The 20,863-nt window shown below is 46.5% G+C and overlaps 2 protein-coding genes across 6 annotated transcripts in view; one reads left to right on the top strand and one right to left on the bottom strand.

The window, feature by feature from the left end:
- Window positions 1-182: 182 nt before the first annotated feature.
- tax1bp1a (Tax1 (human T-cell leukemia virus type I) binding protein 1a) overlaps window positions 183-20,863 on the bottom strand; it is a 28,047-nt gene continuing 7,366 nt past the window's right edge. The window contains exons 6-21 of one of the 4 annotated variants that reach the window (XR_009119410.1): window positions 20,633-20,781; window positions 20,326-20,416; window positions 20,078-20,263; window positions 19,756-20,007; window positions 19,418-19,609; window positions 19,268-19,340; window positions 18,495-18,913; window positions 17,612-17,698; window positions 16,723-16,909; window positions 16,434-16,648; window positions 16,272-16,354; window positions 14,232-15,682; window positions 11,386-11,582; window positions 10,318-10,389; window positions 450-555; window positions 183-284 (exon numbers count right to left, since the gene is read on the bottom strand). Coding sequence is in view for 1 of the 4 variants with exons in the window: in XM_058047751.1 (XP_057903734.1) it covers window positions 15,472-15,682; window positions 16,272-16,354; window positions 16,434-16,648; window positions 16,723-16,909; window positions 17,612-17,698; window positions 18,495-18,913; window positions 19,268-19,340; window positions 19,418-19,609; window positions 19,756-20,007; window positions 20,078-20,263; window positions 20,326-20,416; window positions 20,633-20,781 (2,145 nt within the window). In the remaining 3 variants the exon portion in view is untranslated. Of the gene's footprint in view, window positions 285-448; window positions 556-8,995; window positions 10,390-11,385; window positions 11,583-14,125; window positions 15,683-16,271; window positions 16,355-16,433; window positions 16,649-16,722; window positions 16,910-17,611; window positions 17,699-18,494; window positions 18,914-19,267; window positions 19,341-19,417; window positions 19,610-19,755; window positions 20,008-20,077; window positions 20,264-20,325; window positions 20,417-20,632; window positions 20,782-20,863 lie in introns of those variants that run through there. The other 3 variants (XR_009119412.1, XR_009119411.1, XM_058047751.1) reach the window with 3 other exon arrangements.
- On the top strand, window positions 1,619-14,806 carry LOC131102272 (juxtaposed with another zinc finger protein 1). Of its 2 annotated transcripts, none has more exons than XM_058047839.1 (5): window positions 1,619-1,908; window positions 9,407-9,479; window positions 10,559-10,764; window positions 11,432-11,601; window positions 12,830-14,806. In XM_058047839.1, the coding sequence occupies exons 1-5, from the start codon at window positions 1,794-1,796 to the stop codon at window positions 13,004-13,006; spliced, it is 741 nt and encodes a 246-aa protein (XP_057903822.1). In that variant the 5' UTR covers window positions 1,619-1,793; the 3' UTR covers window positions 13,007-14,806. The 2 variants fall into 2 exon arrangements, with proteins under 2 accessions (XP_057903822.1, XP_057903823.1); XM_058047840.1 differs by having other exon boundaries at window positions 1,625-1,908; window positions 10,559-10,755.

Below are 20,863 nucleotides of genomic sequence, written 5' to 3' on the forward strand. Positions count from 1 at the left end.
ATCATTTCATCCCATGGCTACATTACAGTGGATCATAATGTTAGTTTTCTATTTGTGGGAGTCTTTACCTCGTTATATGCAGTGAATCAGCTTTATAGTTACAAATCACAAACCAACAGGAACATATCAACGCTTATGCCTACCTCACTCACGGTGCAGCCAGAGGCGATTCCGGAGCCAAAAATTTGCAAAGGTCCCATTTGCATAGCGCCACTGTTGTACCAGTTCAAAGTCTGTCGGGCCTCGAGGGGGCCCCAAACCGGGCTGGGTGGCAAGGAGTGCCCCTGGATGCAACCAAAAATAAGAAGTTACACATGTGGAGCACACAGTGCAACTATACTACAAGGACAGACAAGGAACTAGACATTTACACTTACTATATTTATGCAAAACAAAACTATTTTACATGAATATATTGTGTGCGGCGGTCTAGTGGTTAGCGCGCAGACCTCACAGCTAGGAGACCAGGGTTCAATTCCACCCTCGGCCATCTCTGTGTGGAGTTTGCATGTTCTCCCCCTGCATGCGTGGGTTTTCTCCGGGTACTCCGGTTTCCTGCACATTCCAAAAACATGCTAGGTTAATTGGCGACTCCAAATTGTCCATAGGTATGAATGTGAGTGTGAATGGTTGTTTGTCTATATGTGCCCTGTGATTGGCCGGCGACCTGTCCAGGGTGTACCCCGCCTCACGCCCGAAGACAGCTGGGATAGGCTCCAGCACCCCCGCGACCCTCGTGAGGAAAAGCGGTAGAAAATGAATGAATGAATGAATGTTGTGTTGCTGTTTAAATGCAAAAATAATCATCCCAAATGCACCACAGTGCACATGAATATGTGCGCGGACATCCCTCCTACCGTTAAAAGGCATTGTGTAATTTCACTGGGAGTGGAATGACATGTGATGTAATGCTAGCATGTGTTTGCTGCACCATACATTTATTTATGGACAAGAGACCAGTGAGGTGAAAAAAAAAGCCAAAGTGTTCACCCGCCATGTCATGACTGAGTTTGCCCAAGTCAGTGGCTAGTGGTTTATGGCAGGCCACTTTAATGGTCGATTAGCAGGCTCGGTACAGGCCAGCCGGCCCTGGTCAGCCACCATCAGTGATTTAAGAACATTCTCCTCTCTCTGGGAGCCACACACACACTAAACCATAAACACATCCAAAGTTCTCTCAACTGAACCATTATAGGGTCGCATTAATGAGTAAACTTTATAGATGGAGTTGTGGTGTTGCCTGTGAGTTATGTAACTTCAATTTAAACATTGATACAGACATACCAGTTTATATTTTTATGTGACTCAATAAATGAATAAGGTTTGATGCAAGCAAAGTGAACTAAATTCCTATAATGCTTAATTTGTAGCTATAATAGTGACATATATTGTATAGAAATGAACAAACACAAAAGATGCATTAAATTAAATCCCCAAACCATTGCACTTACATTTAAAATGTAATTGTAATTAATCGGCTTCTAAAATAGCATTAGTGCAGTATCTCTATATCATGCACACAAATGAGCAATGTGATGCTAATTTGCCTATGAATATGTTTATGAATGAACTGACACGTGCAGACAGGTAAGCAGGTCATGACGTAGCTGACACCAGGCAGCCCCCACCCCCACCGCCTCGCTTGCCTCCCAGCTGCGTCCGCCGCTGTCCTGTCTGCCTTCCCCGGTGTCTGCTCCACACTCTGCCCCGCTCCCTCCCCCGGACCCGAAGCCTCCTGCCTGCCGTGCCTGCCTCCCTCGTTCCCGCAACCCCCACCCGGTGAATGCGCCAACATGACGGGCATCGCCGCCGCTTCCTTCTTCTCCAATTCCTGCAGGTTCGGAGGCTGCGGGCTCCAGTTCGAGTCTCTCGCCGAGCTCATCGTCCACATCGAGGACAATCACATCGGTGAGTCGGCCCGGAGGGTGGAGGTGGGGGGGAGGGAGCGCGTAGCTAGCTGGGGCTAAGCTAGTCGCTGCTAGCTGAGCCCCTTGCTAGCTAGGCTCCGGGGTGCGTCCCGCTATTCTCGCTGCTCGCCTGATGTGGAGCCTCCTTTGAGTTGTTTCTGCTTGTATTCACTTTAACATGTAGATACGTATCATTTCGCTAACATTGTCACCTTTTACCACTACAACTCGGGCCGCATATGAGAGTAATTAGCATCCCCACTAGCAGACAACGGTTCCCCGGCTAACATCTAATTAGCATTTTGAGTGCGTAAGTGAACGCACTTACGCACTCAAAAATGCTCAGTGTAAGAACTAAGTGCGCGAATTGAGTCACAGCTCAAGGAAGGAAGTAGCGCGTATGTATTCAATCTGTCTCGTTTCTCAAGGCGTCTCAGCACTTAAATCACACCTCTTGTATTTGCAGTCACTTTGGCACCATTACCTCTGTTACTATTTTGATTTCCATCCCCCCGCCGCCCCTACACGCACAAGCCTCAACTTGTTGCACCTTTTTTTTTTTTTAAATCTTGCAGCCTGCAAGTGATGACTGCCTTCAGGCATGCAAATCACTTCTGATGTTGACTTATCACTGGCAGGGCAGCATTTGTGTGATAGTGCTGCTTTATACAGAGATGAGGTGTTGTTTTGCCAAAACTTAATTGGGGTGAATTTATTGGGATTGTCATGGTAGTTTGCAGTGCAGTTCATCATGCTGGGAGCTGTTTCTGGGTGGTTTTGTTGCCTTATGACTGGGGCAACACATGAAAGTCTCCTCTATTGTGCACTAACTTGAAATAATCCACCCGAATAAATTGTCGTGCAGCACAAAATAATGCAGAACCAAGATGATTAGTGCTAATCATTTGTACCATGCTTTTACCCTCAGGAAAGAGAGGGGGGTGACAGAATAGAGGGTTCATGGAGACAGTCGCCATGGCAACTGGCAGCCTCTAAAAGGGTCACGGAGGCAGCGCTTTGGCGTGGCTTCAGCACACCTGCTGTCTCGTCCACAAAGAACGCGGGCTTGTCATCAGTAGGAATTAAAATAGAGGAAATCTGTGATTAGCTGTTTCATTTTTCTCCTCTCGGCAAGCCCACCTGTGGCCTTGCAGACGTAAGAGACATTCAGAAAGGCGAGATAAGCCCAGCGTGCGTCCTAGTGTCACCTTTTGACCCCGAGGCCATCAACTGAGCAGCAAGGTCGTTCGGATTAATGAGTGGCTGCTCCGCAGCTGCTCATCAGCGGGCCTCCTGAGCTCATGGGCTAATCAATAGCAGTCACAGATCAGTTACCACGGTGACGAGTGAGACAGATGAAAGAGGACTGAGGCAAATCAATTATCAATCAGCAGATAGCATCATTGGATGTGTGATATCATTTTGTGGCCATGACAAGATTTGCACACCGCAGTCGGTCATACATACATACAAATTTAAGTAATCATTTTCTGAGAATAAAGGCGTAATATTGTGCCCTATGATTGACAAGCAAAGGATGTAGTTCTATAGTAATAAGCCAGTATTTTAATCAAAAGTTAGTAATTAAAAAAATTTCTCACAGTATATGCTGTGATTAGTGATAAAAGTCGGAGTATGTCATTTTAGGTTGGGCTGGTACTAAAAACATTGTTACACAACACTGACCTCTTGTGGTCAGACACGTGTGTGCCACGTTGCACAGGCCTTAACCCGCCCCTTCGCATACCGGGACATGCTAGCTTACTTCACACATGTAAGTAAACACCAGACCAGCTTTTCCGTGAGAGCAGTGGTTAACCTCATCTTAAAAGAAGATAGCGGCCCCATCAATGACATAGCCCCTGCTGTTTAGACCGCAGCAGGAAATGGTTTCGGGAGGGTTGTGTTAAAGTGTCTAAATAGGTCAGATGTGAGGAATTCAATGATGTCAGACTTGTCTGCACGTTAGTGTGTCACCTGCACATGCACTAACCTGCCCTGCAACCGCAACAAAGGGAGCGTACAGATGCATGGTATGGAGGAGATTAAACCAGGCTCGGGAGTTGTGGAAAGGATAACACTTGAGGCAAGCGCAGGGAAATCCCACCCAATCTTTTTTGTTCTTACTGTATTGACTCTGTTATCATAATATGGAATGCTCATGTTGGGCATGCCCAGCCGGGAAAAGGCCCCGGGGCAGACCTAGGACACGCTGGAGGGACTATGTCTCACAGCTGGCCTGGGAACGCCTTGGTGTCCTCCCGGTGGAGCTGGAGGAGGTGACCGGGGACCGGGAAGTCTGGGCTTCCCTACTAAGACTGCTGCCCTCACGACCCGGACCAGCGGAGGAAAATGGATGGGAAATGGATGGAATGCTCATGTTGTTTTATCTCGAGCATACACCCCCCCTCCAACTGGAACAGTCCAATGGCAATTATTTCAACCTGAATGAATGAGAATATTCACAGGCGTGTTCAAGTGAAGTCAAGTGAGGGTTTTCCTTGATTCTGTCACCCAAAGTTTGATTGTTCTGCATCCGACTTCCTCGGTGAGGTGTGACACGGTGGAAAGGGTGAGTGTTTGTGCTCCGTACTTCCCAAATGACCTGTGAGGGTGTAGAGGACCAATTAGTGGACTGGCATCCCTCAAGGCGGAAACTGTGGAAGCTCTCTTTTGACGCCACACACGCACAGTCACACATCATCGCATGGCGGAAGTCTCCTCGGCCTGAGTGTAATTACAGGGAAGTTTGCCTGTTTTTTTTTTTTTTTTAACCCCGCCCACATGCCTGCTTCTCAGCCTCCATCCGGTTGCCTGCTGCTCAAGAAACACGTTAAAGTGCACTGTGTGGCTTAATTAGCAGCCTGCAAAACAAGCCATGCATTCTTGGCCTGTATGTGCGTGCACACACACACACACACACACACACACACACACACACTCACACAACAAACTGGAGCTTCAGCAGGGGGCAGCAATGCACCACTTATCAAAGTCTGGAAGTTTGGGTTGGAAAAAAGTACTGCTAGCTCCTGAGTGGTTAGATGTGAATCAGAGACTTTGAGGCCTGACACACACACACACACACACACACACACACACACACACACACACACACACACAGTTTCCTGTGCTGTGAGTGGAAGTCATAAAGGCCAGCATTTACTGCGACGTCTGCGCACCTGGCTCACCTCACAGGCGTCGTGTCCGTGTAAAATCCTATTTGCTGGTTTGGCGTATTTGCTCTTCTATTTGCGAGCACTTCCTTGGCTACTTATTGAAATAAATGATTATGATATGGGCCTGAAAAGCAACATGATTCCGGGATTTGCAGGATCAGTATTGTTCATAGCAATAAGAATAAGTGCTGTGTTTGAATTGATTTATAGTATTATTTCCGTGATACAGCTAAGGCGTTTTTTAATCGTTGTTGCTTGTAATCTGCACTAATATGTTTTTTTTAAACCATGCTGAACATCTAAATCTGAATATTTATTAGAATTTGAATATTATAATTTTTCTGCTTGGTTTTAATACTTTTCCAAATTTACATGAATTTTATTTCACTCATTTAACAAAACAAATTTCATGTTCTGAATTGTTGATTCTGTTACTCATTGATTTCATTTATTTAATTAGAGAATTAGAGAGTAAACAAATGTTTGAGCGATGTATTAAATAGCCCAGCCAACTGCGCCTCTGCTGGTTGCAGTCAAGTCGTGCACTCAATTTTGCCCCATTTACTTTGTAGTGCGATTAAATTAATTGACTAATTTCTAATTATACTCAACCCAGTAACTTTAATGCATTATGTTGACATATGGAAACAATAGGATATTAAAACTGCAAGCAGTGATGAGCGGGCTCGAGCACCCCGACGCGGTCGGGGGTACGCGCGGGTCGGGGGTACACGCGGGTCGAGGGCGCGCGCGTGTTCGGACGGGCGCGCGGACGCACCGTACGAAAAACCGCAACGATGGGATAAGCGGTAAGGGAGTTACGGCACTTGCAATTTTCCGCCCGGAGGGGGCGACGCCGGCGGCGAGGCTGGTGCACGGTCACGTCCCGTCCGGCGCCCCGAACCGCCATAAAAAAATTTGCGACGATCGGACCATGCGGTAGGTACTTGCGGCGGATATACGTTTCCGCCTGTGGGTGGCGCTATACAGTCTATGCGCCCACACGGTAACGGACCGGAGGGTACCCCGAACCACCAGAAAAAAATTCGGGCAGATCCGACCATGTGGGAGGAAGTTACGGCAGACATACATTTTCACCAGTTGGTGGCGCTATAGAGTCTATGTATACACACAGTCAGAGACCAGAGGGTACCCTGAACCACCAGAAAAAATTTGGGACTGATCCGACCATGTGGAAGGAAGTTACAGCTGTTATACATTTCCACCAGTTGGAGGCGCTATAGCGTATGTACACACTGTCATAGACCAGAGGGTACCCCGAACCACCAGAAAAAAATTCGGGCAGATCCAACCATGTGGGAGAAAGTTAGGGCAGATATACATTTCCATCAGTTGGTGGCGCTATACAGTCTATGTACACACACAGTCATAGACCAGAGGGTACCCCAAACCACCAGAAAAAATTTGGGGCCGATGCGACCATGTGGAAGGAAGTTACAGCTGATATACATTTCCACCAGTTGGTGGCGCTATAGTGTATGCACACACACTGTCATAGAGCAGAGGGTACCCCAAACCACCAGAAAAAAATTCGGGCAGATCGGACCAAGTGGGATGAAGTTACGGCAGATATACATTTTCACCAGTTGGTGGCGCTATCGAGTCTATGTACACACACAGTCATAGACCGCAGGGTACCCTAAACCACCAGAAAAAAATTGGGGCAGATCCGACCATGTGGAAGGAAGTTACAGGTGATATACTTTTCCACCAGTTGGTGGCGCTGTGTTTTGAACATGGGTTCTGGAGCGTTAGGTGCGTCCTGTCATGATAGACGTCTCCACCGAAAATCATAGTGATACGTGCAACGGGTGGCGAGGGATAATGAATTGAAACTTCTAGGTGGCGCTAGTGTGTCAATTTAGATTGGTGTCACATGGGAGCACCACCAGGGCGCTCAGGCCTGGATTATGACCTTACGTGTAAGATTTCAGCAGCCTGTGACCTTCTGCGGGCAAAATATGAGCCTTCGATGGTCAATGGCGAAGGCTGACCATTCGCTGTGGCCACGCCCACCAAATGTGCTTTACACACATCATAGTCCATCGAATGACATCATCAGTCTGTCGGTCAAACTGTGTATTGACTTTGATGTACATTGCTTCAAGGCAAGGCCAGACACCAGGCAGGGCCAGATAAGGTAAAAGTTAAGGTTAAAGTAAAAGTTTGGTGGCGTGCCACGCCCACATCCTAAGTAGCAGCCCAAAATCCTTCGCAATTTAACGTGGGCCGTCCGTCTAGTGTCCGTTGATGCTACAACGGACTCATTCGGTCAAACCCCCTAGGAGGAGTTCGTCGAGATACGACCCCTACATCCTCCCCCAAATGGCCGCCGCCACCTAAAATGGCGGACTTCCTGTTGGTTTTTGAACATGGGTTCTTGAGACTTTTTTGTGCGTCCTGTCACGAGTGATGTCTCCTCCGAAAATCATGCCCATACGTGCAACGGGAGGAGAGGGATAATTATTTTAAAACTTGTAGGTGGCGCTAGTGAGTCAATTTGGCTTGGTTTCAAATGGGGGCCCCACCAGGGCCCTCAGGCTTGGAATCTGCCCCCCCTTATGAGTTTTCAAGCACATGCGACCTTCTGCGGGGGAATGATGACCCTTTCTTCTTAAACGGCGAGGCCTGAGCATTCGCCGCCAGGCCACGCCCACCACGTGCGCTTTTCCTGCATCATGGTCCATCAACAGGCTTCACCAGGCTGTCAGGCAGTGACCTTGTGACCTCGGTGTTCATCTGATGAATCTCCTGCCAGAAAAGGCCTCATGTAGATGACACGCCTTTAGCCTGTCGCCAATAGGTGGCGCTGCGACGAAATCAGGAAGTGACCTACGGGGACCTTCGGGGCGGGGCCATGATCACATGTACCAAGTATGATGAAGATCTGACCACGTGGAGGCAAGTTATTCACGTCTACAGTTACGCTCAGCGTGCAAGGCCCGGGCAGATGAAAAAGGGCAAAATTTGGGGGCGTGCCACGCCCACATCGTATGGAATATCCCAAAATCCTTCGCAATTTAACGTCGGCCAGCCGTCTAGTGTCCGTTGATGCAACAACGGACTCATTCGGTCAAACCCCCTAGGAGGAGTTCGTCGAGATACGACCCCAACTTCTGGCCCGAAAAAGGCCGGCGCCATCCAAAATGGCCGACTTCCTGTTCGTTTTACAATATGGGTTCTTGAGACTTTTTGGTCCGTCCTGTCACGATAGACGTCTCCACAAAGTTTCGTGACGATAGGTGAAACTGGTGTCGGGGGCCAATTTTTTCAAAAATAAAAGGTGGCGCTAGAGAGTCAATTTTGGAACATTGTTTTCGGGACCCCCACCAGATCGCAATTTTCGGCAGACCTGACGCGCTTGCAAAATTTGGTGAGTTTTCGGGCATGTTCAGGCCCTCAAAAGGGCCGTCGAATCGGCAGAATAATAATAATAATAATAATAATAATAATAATAATAAACATTACGATTACAATAGGGCTTTCGCACTGGTCAGTGCTCGAGCCCTAATAATTGTGGTGTGTGCGTGTGTGTACGCGTGTGTATGTGCAGTCGTGGCGTAAGCAGCAGGTAGGTGTTTTAAGGCTCTGCTATAAAAGACTGTCAAAGACCACCTCAGTGGACCACCTCAGGTGTGTGTGTGTGTTTACGGTCATATTTCTGTCATACTTGCTGAGACGTCGACATGCATGGAACAGCATGAGTGTGTATGTGCTACTTTTCTGGGCTTGTTTTTGTTTTTTTTTCCCCTTGATGTTCTCCCGTGTGATGTGTGTGGACGCCTGCCTGAAAAGCAAAGATGGCAAACACACACACACACACACACACACACACACACACACACACACACATTGATAAATTGTAGGAAAAAGCTGTGAAGGAGGTGTGTTTTTGGAAACAGTCGCACAGATATGACCCATCTGATAGTCATTACATTACTATTAGCACGCTAGGGGATTCCTTTGGTTGGTCCCTTGCTGAACACTTGATGGCGCTAGCACTTCACAGTAGCTCCACCCTCAGTTTCCCAGGGGTTTGGAGGAGGGGGGTACTGTTTTGAAGTTAATAGTGCTCCCCTCAGGCAGTGGAAGTTGCCCTAAAGTGTGTGTGTGTTTTAGAAATACACTGTATACATTCATCACAGCGCCTTCACTCCCAGGCAAAAATTCTTCTTTGCAACTCTCAGACTCCAAGTCTGGGAATGGGAAGGACCCAATAGCGTGCCTGTGAAATTATCTAACTTGTCACAAAGTGTGGGAAATGAGTTTGGTTAACACGTAACATCTCTCCTGTTTCAGATACGGATCCCCGGGTCTTGGAGAAGCAGGAGCAACAGCAGCCCACCTACTTGGCCCTCAGCTACATCAACAGGTACTGCCACTGGGTCTGTAGGTGGCAGCGTTGCGCCGCCGCTGAGAAAATGGCCTTTGCGTGTGTTCATTTAGCTCCAGGCGGTGCGAGTGATAGATGTCTTCCCATGGACAAAAGCCATGACTCATCTATAGAGCGGCAGCAGTAGAGACGAACCACACAAGACACAAGACGCCTGACTGCTAAAGAAAGGGCGGCGATCCAAAATGACGGCCTGTGTGTGTGTGTGTGTGTGTTTGTTTGTGAGTGAGTATGTGAGTGTGGTCGACCGAAATGTCACGCCCCTCCTAAATCACTCCAGGCCACAACATAAAGAAATATGTCAGCGAATAGTAAGAGAGAGTTTGTAAGATGTGGGTAATTGTTGAAGCGGTGAGCTTGTAAATGTCATCGGTAGTCACTGTAACATGTTTAGATGGCAGGATGGATTTTTAAAGGGCAGTTTATTCAGCTCAATTATCTCTTGTCAAAACTTTACACAGTAATATGCTTCTAATTACAGTATCCGATAGCTACACCATGTGGACGCCTTGACACACCACCACACACTTGATTCTGTGGCTTTTATCGATGATAGTCAATAATGGGCTTCCAACTTTGTGGGAACAGTTTGGCGAGGGCTCTTTCCCCCGTGCTCGCTCCGAAGGGATGTGGAACAATTTGTGTGATCCTCACACAGCTGAATATAAAGTCTTCCCACAAGGGCGGAAGCTGTTACCGCCATATTTTCCCAATGCATTTGGACTGTAGTTGGAAGTGTCCAAATTGTATTGGTGGAATGGCAGATGATGAACCCAACTGAATTAGCCCAAACCCCATTGACAAATTAAGAGATTACCTTTTGACAAAGCAGCATCAGCAACAGGACCAGCCATGTTCATTCGGTTAGGGTTAGGGTTACCTCTTTTATCTGAAAGAGGAAGATACAAAAGCACAATTCAATAATGCTTCAAACAACAATAGCAAGAAAAGCATCAAGGATAACCAGTGTTTTTTTTTTTATAAGGTTCGTTATCACAGGGCGTGTCCTGTCACTTTTGAACGCCATTCAATAATAAGTGGTGACATGTGTTCACCAGGTTCATGACGGACGCGGCGCGCCGTGAGCAGGAGACCTTGAAGAAGAAGGCCACGCCCAAACTGTCGCTGTCCATCACGGGCGCCGTGTCGCGGAACAGCACGGCCACACCCCCTCGCCACACCAGCGGCAACCTGACGCCGCCCGTCACGCCCCCCATCACCCCTTCATCCTCCTTCCGCAGCAGCACACCGACAGGTACGACAGGTGTGTGTGTGTTGTTGTCTTGACATCCCACCTTCATTGCGGAGATATTTTGACCTCTCCACTCAAGAAAATGCTAGGATGAGTCCCTCTTACCATATTAGAGTGTGTGTGTGTGTGTGTGTGTGTGTGTGTGAGATATGTAGGCTCCAGCAGTGAGCAGACCAGTCAACACTCTGCTAATTACATAGCAGCTGTCACGCTGTGTGTTCACATGGTGTGTGTGTGTGTGTGTGTGTGTGTGTTGCACAGCTCAGAAGCAGATGTCCAATACCAGCCCAAATGGTTCCAAACGTAGTGTTAGGTCTGCACTTTTACACCAACACACATGCACACATTTCATCATGTGCCAGGATACCATGCATTTCCTCATGCTGAGGTGCAGCATTTCCTGTGTGATGGTGGGGGGGCCTTGTGTGTGTGTGTGTGTGTGTGTAAACTATTCTCAGGCGTACTTTTCCAAGCTGAGCAATGGGAATCACTCCCACTTAACAATCTCCTTGCCAGTGCCAATCCCTGCATTTTGACTCACAGGCATGCAGAAGGTGCTCTTGTGTGAACGTGAGCTCCGCAAATCGCAGACACTCATAAGCACTATTCATGAAATAAAATAAATCTACCAACCATATGTGCCATTGTAATGGATGTTTTTCTCCATCTCGGCCCCCAGGCAGTGAGTATGATGAGGAGGAGGTAGACTACGAGGAGTCAGACAGCGACGAGTCGTGGACCACAGAAAGCGCCATCAGCTCCGAGTCCATCCTCAGCTCCATGTGTATGAACGGTGGGGACGAGAAACCCTTTGCCTGCCCAGTGCCAGGCTGCAAGAAGAGATATAAGGTGAGGGAGCAGCCACACTGGTGCCATTGTCTACAATATCACATGGCTAGCTATAAATACACAAGGAGAAAAAACACAGTGATGTAATGATTGCAAGACGAGATGAATATATCATATATTTGTTTCAGTCTGATTTTACTGCAGCAGCAAAGAAAAACCTCTTTCAGTTTGTCATCTTCAGGCCAATGTGGGAAATTTATGGTCCCGCAATTATTAATGTCCAGTGTGGGAATGTGGGATCTTATCAGGAGACTGAGGCATCAGTCCTGATGATGTTAAGATAAATGTGGCAGACTACTGTCTGTCTCCATTGGACACATTACATTTTATATAGATTATTTCTATTTTTGTTATTTACTATTTTTACAATTGTTTTACATTATGTCTAATTACACTCTGCGGCACAGCAGTTAGCATGCTAACATTAGCATGTTAGCATTTCTAATACTAACATACTAGCGTTTTTGGTATTTTCATGGTAGATACATGAACACATAGCACTGTCATGCTAGGTGTTAGCATGCTAACATTAGCATGTTAGCATTTCTAATACTAACATACTAGCGTTTTTTGGTATTTTCATGGTAGATACATAAACACATAGCACTGTCATGCTAGGTGTTAGCCTGCTCGTGCTATCACATTAACATTAGCATATTAGCGTTTTTAGACAATTTCATAGGTAGACATATAAAGGCTTAGCACTATCATGCAAGGTGTTAGCATACTAACATGAGCATCGTAACATGTTTAGCCATTTTCATAACTAGACACTGATATAAACACCACTCTTATGCAAGTTGTTGGCATGCTAACATTTGTCTAACGGCATTTGTAGCTTCAATAATTAATCCTTCATACATATAAAGATGGGAAAAAAGGTAGAAAAGAAGCAGACCTCATAATATATTGTATAATAATGACACATTGAATTAATCAAAAAGGTACCAAAATTCCTTTAAAAAAAAAAAGGATGTAAGGGCGCTATCACCCTTCAGGAGACCTGACTTCTTATATCGCTAAAAATAAGAGTAGTTTTACAGTAGCATTAACAGCACTTTCAATGTCACATTGACACATTTAAATGTGAGTTTTTTATGACTTGCATTTTTATGGCCATGTTCTCAATCATTCATCACCTGCCACTTGAGATTTATGCGTATAAAAAAAAACAGGTTTGGAGGCAATGTTGCATGTCAACCTCAAATGCTCTCCTTTCCTCTTTCAGAACGTGAACGGCATCAAGTACCACGCCAAGAACGGCCACCGCACACAGATCCGCGTGAGGAAGCCTTTCAAGTGTCGCTGCGGCAAGAGCTACAAGACGTCGCAGGGCCTGAGGCACCACACCATCAACTTCCACCCACCCGTCTCCACCGAGATCCTGCGCAAGATCCAAGGCTAGAGGCGGCGCACACACACAAACACTCCTCACACTAAAGTGCATGCTTTAACTTTACTTTTTATATCCATCTTATATCACTTGTATTCTCTAAAGTATATCTTTTTAGTATTTGTATTGTACATTTGCACATTCATTTATGCTATCATCCTTTTTTTTTTTTTGACTTGGTTAAGGTGCTAAAAGAGAAAGAAGTGAGGAGAGGAAGTGGGATGAAGTCGCCGATCCAAACCAGGAAGTTCATACGCTCCTTATTGGATCGGCGACCTCATGGCAACTTTTTGTGGTCCAAGTAAGTTCTATTTGAAATAGATATATTGCTATATAAACGGTAGACACATACGTAGTTATGTATATATACAAATATATAAGCTTCATCACAAGCGTATACGGAAATAGTTACATTTTATTTGCAAGCTTTATTTTTGTTTTTGTTCAAGGTGTCAACTATTTTTCTACTAGCAGATACTGATCAAGAGGGGGCGCTCCAGGGGTGTCCAAACATCTTCCTCCCAAAATTTAGAGGTGGGCACATTTTGGGATAATTCACCAAGTAAATATGGGGCCAGTATAACCAATACCAATGATACATATTCATTATTGCATTACCTACAATTGTAAGACGTAAACAAACTGCAATTGGTTCTTTAAAACAACACAAAAACACAGAACTAAAAAATATCCATTCCACCATATTAATACCATATAAATCCATATTAAGGTTTAATATATTGGTACATTTATTTCATATTCGTCTTTAGAAAACGTTTTGGACACCCCTGGTTTGGAGACGGTAAGACGTCTGTTTTTTCACCCCCTATCTTTCCATCTTTATGCACTCCATTTCATTTGCCAACTTGATTCTTTTTGATATCCATGATGGTTGCCAACAAAACAGCGCTCCACTGCCAAACATGCATCGTACCATGTGCCTAATTGGGGAGGGGGGAGGGGGGTGGGGCTACTTTAACTTCGACAGGGCGGCCATGTTTGAGAGGCCATCCCAAACATAAAAGTACATTGAATGTTCTCATGCATGCACCCTCAAAGGTGGTTTGTATTTTGGAAAAAGAGATTAGGAGCTACAACCTGTCCTGTGTGTTGTGGACAACAGCATTCCAGTGTGTGTGTGTGAGAGAGAGAGCGAGAAAGAGAGAGAGAGAAGAATGTGTTTTTCCAGCAGTATCCCTAGAGTGTTATTGTGCCGTTTTGTGTGTGTGTCATGTACCTGTGTTGGGTCGCTCCTGTGCAGCAGGAGGGCCGACATCGATTTGTCACTCATTGCCTCTTGGGTTTAAAAAAAAAAAAAAAGAGAGAAATCACATGATTATTGCAGGGCGAGTAACCTGTGGTCCATGAGCCATATATGGCACGTCAGCATTTGACCTGGTCCTCCATGCTATTCTAAAAATGAAGACATTTCATATATTATACAGTAGATTAGTTCTGCACCCCCTGCACTAAATGCTCAACTATGAGCTTATTTGTCCGCACATTTTGCCAATTTTCACCCTATTTATAAAAAATAAAAAGCCCCATAGGAGAATCTGTCGTCCAATCAGTGGCCACAATGGCAGTATTACACATAAGAGGACCAGGGAGGGTCCAATATTTACCATGTACAGTGAATGTATCGTAAAATGTCTTTTCTGTTGTCAAGTGCTTTTAAATTATATTTTCGTATGTAACGTGGAAATAAGTGTTTTGTATCGGGGCAGGGGAGGGGCTTACTGTCTTTCTATATAAAAACGAAAAGCTGCTTCAATGTAAAGAGGTGACGCAAAAATAAAGATCAAAACTGTTGGATAAGCTTCTTTATTCATAAAGATATTTTTGACAGTCACACTTATATTCTCTCTCTCACACACACACACACACACACACACACACACGTCGGCTTTGTGATTGAGTGTGCAATTTGTAAAGCCTGAATAAATAAGAATAAAGCAGTGACGATGTAGCAATGTAGGTACACATACATTCATCCAGCTTTTAATGTGTATACACACACACCACTTTTTATGGAATATGGTCATTTGATGATTCAAAGTGTCTTCCGATAACCTCAACATAAAGCAGAAAGTGCACGCCAGGAGTCGTCTGACAAAACAAATGTCCGTATGTACATTACATTCAGAATAAAGCCTTATTTAGTGCAGATTTATTTTAACAGCACTATGCTTTGGAAGCTACCAAGTCTGTTATATCCCACATATTCCTTTACACTTAAAATACACACCATTGTGTTCTTTCTTTGCAGCCGATAGTAAGAGTATTCACATGCACTGCCGTGGTGCAACAATGATGAGCATTAAAGTAAAGAAAGGGAAGCAGACCTATTTGAGAGGAAGTCGCCCTCCACGTTCTACCTGCAAAGAAGTTCCAATGATTGTACACGGAATGAACGACACAACTGACCACATTTGAGGGAGCGGGGGAAGAGAGAGTGAGGTGCCACGCCGTGCCCGTCACTCGATCTGATCGAAGTTGAGCACGTGTCCGTCAAAGTGCGTGAGGACGTGTTTCTCGAAGAGGCGCTGTTGGCAGTCGAGGGGAAACTGCTCGGAGCAGACGGGACACACCTTCCAGTGGCTCTCCACGTGCTGCTCGAAGCTGCGCTGCTCGAAGTGCGGCGGGAAGATGACCTCGCAGAGGGGGCAGCGCTTGTGGACGTCACCACTGTGTGTATATGTGTATGTGTGAGTGTGTGTGTGCGACAAACAGAATAACACGCTTTAGTGCAAGGTGGACAAACCCTTTCCATGGAAAATGCTGAGGGGTGGGGGGATTAGATATGTCTTGCCTTTTGATTAAACATGTTCAGTGGCCCCCAATCGGACTTTGGACACCCCTGCTGAGTGTTTTGAATGATTTCAGATATGGTAGTGCTTCTTTAGAATCCTATTGATTTAGTGATGTGATGGCCACATACTGAAAAATCAAAGGATGTGGGGGCCACTTGGATATTTTGATGTAATGTTTGAGGCTTCAATGTTTCTGTTTTTTTTTTGTATAATGTGGGTTGCAAATGGCTCCAGGGCCACACTTTGAATTCCCTGGCCTATCCAAACAAGTTGAGGTCCACTACAGTATAAGAGGATACCTGTACCTGCTGTTATTTGTAGGAAGCACCATTGCTCCTGTTTAGAGTCTGCCTTTTGCATTTTTGCATTAAACCCTTCCAGGTTAGCTTTCTCATGATGTGTGTCAAAGTTGAATAGCTGACATTCGACTGTGTACCTTTTCTACACTTGTGTGTGTGCAGTACCTTGCGTCAAAGCAGAAGCTGCTTCTGGCTTCAGCACGTCTGTTGGGTTGATGGTCACAAGCTGGCTGAGCCCCATCACAGACCTGCGACAGCAAACGCATTTTATATCATGAAGGAGCAAAAAAAAAAAATTAAAGAAAAACCTTCTATTGCCTTTCTTACATTCTGTGGGTCCTCTGCAGGTGGCACGTCCACAGTCTCCGGGGGGGTGGTGCTGCGTGTCGGCTGGATGCAGACCACCTCTCTGTCCCAGCCTGGTGCAACAGGGCTCGCATTTAGGGATGTGATCGGTGGCGCGCAGGGAGTGGCGCAATGCGGGGCTTCAGGTGGAGGCCGCGACATTTGCTCGGGAGAAAGTGCAACCTCTGCTTCCTGTTCTATAAAAACAAGCAGTTTCGTGATGAACGTTGGCTGTGTGAAGCACTACATTACCAGTGTGTCCATCTTGTACCTTTTGTGTCGCCAGTAGCGTAGGGGTTACCATACTGCAGCTCAGCGGGTCTCTGTGGTACCAGAGGGGGCGGTGACGGGTCCTGCGGGTATGGCAGCGGATAACGCAGCACCATGGGCTGCTTGACCTCAGCACCTTCAGTGCGGGCGTCACGCTGCCTCTGCTGACTCACAAAGAGATGCAACTCCTGCAAAGAGAGAAATGAAAGGAATCCTACTTAAGAGATCTTCAACCGCATTCAACTGGCGGCCCGCGGACCATATCTGGACCCTAAAAGACATTAGATGAGCCAGCATGCTCATATCTTATATATGAGAACTCTGTCATGGCTTATTATTGGTGGGTCCGACAGCCAAACCATATGAGAACCACGGATATAAAGGATCTTTGACAAAGGTTAACAGAGTTTCTTCTTTATTCTACTTTGGCAAAGCCTTGCATTGACATTTCACTCTAAATAAGAGTAATCGTGAAGAAAGAAGTCCGTTCTGTGAAAATAACAATTGAGTTCAATAGCTCTGTTCTACACTGTTGCTGCCCTTTGTGATAATATGTGAAGCACTAGCATTAGTAGCCTACTCATTACTGTAATGGGTGTCAGATTTGGGCTCTCCTCTCCCTCCCAGCACCGACCTCCATGGATGACTTCATTAGTGCTGTGTTAGCAGGTTTAACATTTAAACCAGGGTTGGGAAGGTGAAACAGACACGCCGCCTGGCATTTGCATGGAATAATGGCACTGGGAGAGGCGGCAGGTTTGGGTGTATTCATTAGAGAGGGGAGATATGCTCAACTAAAGTGCACATGAATGTTCCAAAGCAACTCAAAAGGAGCTAATACGGCGGGGGGGGGGGGGGGGGGGGGGGGTTGGTGGATATTCCTGCTTTACCTCCTGCAGTCGCTCCTTGTCTTTCAAAGCTTGGGCAAGGTCGCGTTTGAGGTCCATCACCTCAGTGGTCCGCTCTGCCATCTGTACCTAAACACACAGATTAGGAAGTTAATAACCACCTAAAAGTCCATTTCGGTCCAGAGGTTTTAGGTCAGCTTCAAGGAACTTAAAACCAAACAATCCCAGATAAGAGGCGTTTAATTGTTGATCTGTTATTGATCTGGTGCCGCAGGCCGGCGAGGGACAGGATGGTAGTAAATCAGGCAGACCCTGCGGGATAGTGGATGTCTACCCATCTCCCATTTCATCCCATTACAAAGATTCCAAATCCCCTCGGCTTCTCTCTCTGCTTCATGTCTGTCTGAGCAGCCCACTTTCCTGACTCTTAAATTGTGTTTTTTGCTTTCCCTTCCAAATTCTCTTTCATCTCCTTTGGTGCTTTCTCCCCAACCCCCCCCTCTGAGCGATTTATGGTGCGGCATTAGAGGGTGAAGTTCAGGTGGGGAGTAGTGACTGTCTGTTTGTCTGTCTCTGATGTAAACAGTCGTAAAACATGGCGGTCTGCAGCGGTCCCTCCTCCCCCCCGTCAGCCTCCCGGGCCATTAAGAGCAGCACAGGACATGGGCCCTCAACTCAGACAGGAGGCCCGATCAAAGACGCTCAGAGGGCCGATAAACACACTCACTCCCAAGGCAATCTAAACTCATTCATGCCCAAGTGTTCACAGGTTCACCGTACGCTTTTTTTAACCCTCTTATTGTTATTATATTTGTTTACCTAAACCCAATGCAGGTTTCATTATCATAATAACTGCTAGCCTTTACTTTTTGTGTCTGCAGCTGTAGCCTATGAGAGTATAGTACGATTCAGTGGGGAGTCTCACTCTAAATCGCTCCTCCTCATTGGCCAGACGCTGTTTGAGAGTCTCGTTGATGGCGCACTGCTCCTTCCACTTCTCCTCCATCAGTGCCAGCTCCTCCTCCACCGAGTGGGTCTGCTCCCTCTCTGACGCCTCCTCCTCTGAGCTGCTCGTCTCCTCATTGTCTTCCTCCTCTTCCTCCTCCTCCGGCTGTTGTTCCGCCTCTCCATTGCCCTCCACTTCCACCCAGCTGGTCATCCTCAGGCTGTCCTCCTCACGTCTCGCGTCGTGTTCTTGGCCCTCCTCTTCCTGGTTCACTTCTTTCCCTGTCGACGCATCCTCGCTCTGCTTCTCCCCATTCTCTGTGCTACTGGGTGTACTTTCAAGTTCAGCACTGATTGTCTCAGCCGCAGTGTCTTGGAGGGCCGCTGCGCCAATACTTCCTGCAGAAACACACAGATTACCAGCTTATTATTTAGTGTGGCAGTATTTGGAGTTATATAATTAAGTTAATAATAATAAGTTAATTATTACTTAGTAGTAATAATAATAATAATGGATTAGATTTTATAAAGTGTTTCATAAGTAATTGATCCTATTATTCATTCACTCTTTTCTCACACAAACTGATGGTAGTACCTACTTTTCTATATTTTTCAGTATATTACTTTGATGTAAGTATATATTTGAACCATCCAACATGGTTCTTAACCCAAAACTGTTTTGGGGAAGATGATTTCCCTGGAGAGGGATCAATAAAGTCTTCTCTTGTTATCATGAGTTGTAATTAAGTCTACCTCCTGTGGGTGATTGTGGACTTGGGGTGAGTGGCTCCAAAGCTGTCTCAGTGGATGCATTTCTCTTATGCTCCTGCGCACATCGACAAAGAAAAATGCAACATGATTGTTGTGTCTTTCCGGTTTCACCACCATCGCGTAGTCACTCACCGGTTGCGAATCGCTTGTGTTCAGTTTGGCCACCTGCCTGCGAAGCCGCTGGCACTCTCGGTACTTTTCCTTGTAGTGCTCAGCGGCCATGTGGAGGCGCAGCTTCAGCTCCTCGACCTCCCTCTGCAGCTCAGCCTCGACCTCCGACACAATCAGTGTGCCGGGTGCTACCTCGCCGTTGGTTCCAACACCCTGAAAGAATGCAATGCTACTCACATCTATTTATACAAACTGGAAACAACTTGTACCCACATTGAAGACATTGCTTCATTAAAACATAGTTGAATAAAGAATGTGGAAATAAGGAAAGACACTAGTAAATGAGGTTCGTTACTGACCACTTCCTTGTGCGCGGTGCTCCTCATGCGGTCCAACTGGCTCTCCATACGTTGACACTCGGCCTGAGCGTCAGCCAGGCTGTCACGGAGCTTGTCGACCTCCAGTCGCGCACGGTACAGCTCTGTCATGGAGTGGTCTCGGGAGCTGGCTGAGTCACGGAGCTCCGAGGCCAGCAGGGAAGCCTGCTGCCTGGATGCAGCGAGCTGCTCCTCGGCCTGACGGAGCTGCTCACGCACACGCACCAGCTCAACCTATGGTAGATTTAGTCAGGGTTATTGTTCTGAGTTAGCGTTCCCCGGACATATCAATATAAATGGATACCTTGTCAGCTTTGAGCATCAGCAGCTCTTTCTCCAAACTGTCGCGCTGGGCCACGCAGCTCCTGAGTCTCTCCAGCTCCTCCTGGAACTGAGCAATGGTCACCTCTCGGTTCAGCTCCACTGCCTTTAGCATCTGCAGCTCAGCACTCAGCTTGGTGTTCTCCAGCTCAGTGCTACGCAGATGGGCCTGCAGATGTGAAAAGGTCAGAAGAACGATTCTTCGCCAGTACAGAAGTGCATTTGTCCCACCTTGTAGAGATCCCGCTCATCCTTCTCGTTCTTTAGCTGCATCTCCAAGCTGTCTCGCTCTGCCGTAAGCTTCTTCAGGCGATCACGCAGACTTCACACAGGGGAGAAGATTGTACATCTTAAAGCGTACACGAAAATGTAACATTGTATCTTATAATTACAACCCTACTTCCCCCATGGACCCAATGAATGATTGATAAGCTGAGGAGGCCCTGAAGAAAGCTCCCTTCAACACCTTCCTTTCAACATTTCCTCATAGAAACAGATGATGATGGATGGCTGCATGCTTGCACCGCCCCATACTCACCAGTCCAGCTCAGTCTCCTTCTGCAGACCTCGTTGTGTGACTCCCAGCAGGTCCTCCTCCAGCTGGCGAACACGATCCGTGGCTTCAGTCAGCCTCCTCCTCACCTCCTCCCGCTCCTCAGACAAAGACTGTGAGGAACGCAGCAGCTCCTGAATGGAGGAGACACATCATGACAAAGGAATTGACAGCGTGACTAAGCAGCAGCACCACAATTGGTTCATATGTATAGTA

This window comes from Doryrhamphus excisus, chromosome 14 (assembly GCF_030265055.1).
Source record: "Doryrhamphus excisus isolate RoL2022-K1 chromosome 14, RoL_Dexc_1.0, whole genome shotgun sequence".
Lineage (NCBI taxonomy): Eukaryota > Metazoa > Chordata > Actinopteri > Syngnathiformes > Syngnathidae > Doryrhamphus > Doryrhamphus excisus.

What these genes read in the sequence shown, in the direction of transcription:
- LOC131102272 (XM_058047839.1), top strand. Translation starts at nt 1,794, where the DNA reads ATGACGGGCATCGCCGCCGCTTCCTTCTTCTCCAATTCCTGCAGGTTC. An exon ending in CATCGAGGACAATCACATCG is followed by an intron (nt 1,909 to 9,406) that starts GTGAGTCGGCCC and finishes CTCCTGTTTCAG; the next exon opens with ATACGGATCCCCGGGTCTTG. An exon ending in GCCCTCAGCTACATCAACAG is followed by an intron (nt 9,480 to 10,558) that starts GTACTGCCACTG and finishes TGTGTTCACCAG; the next exon opens with GTTCATGACGGACGCGGCGC.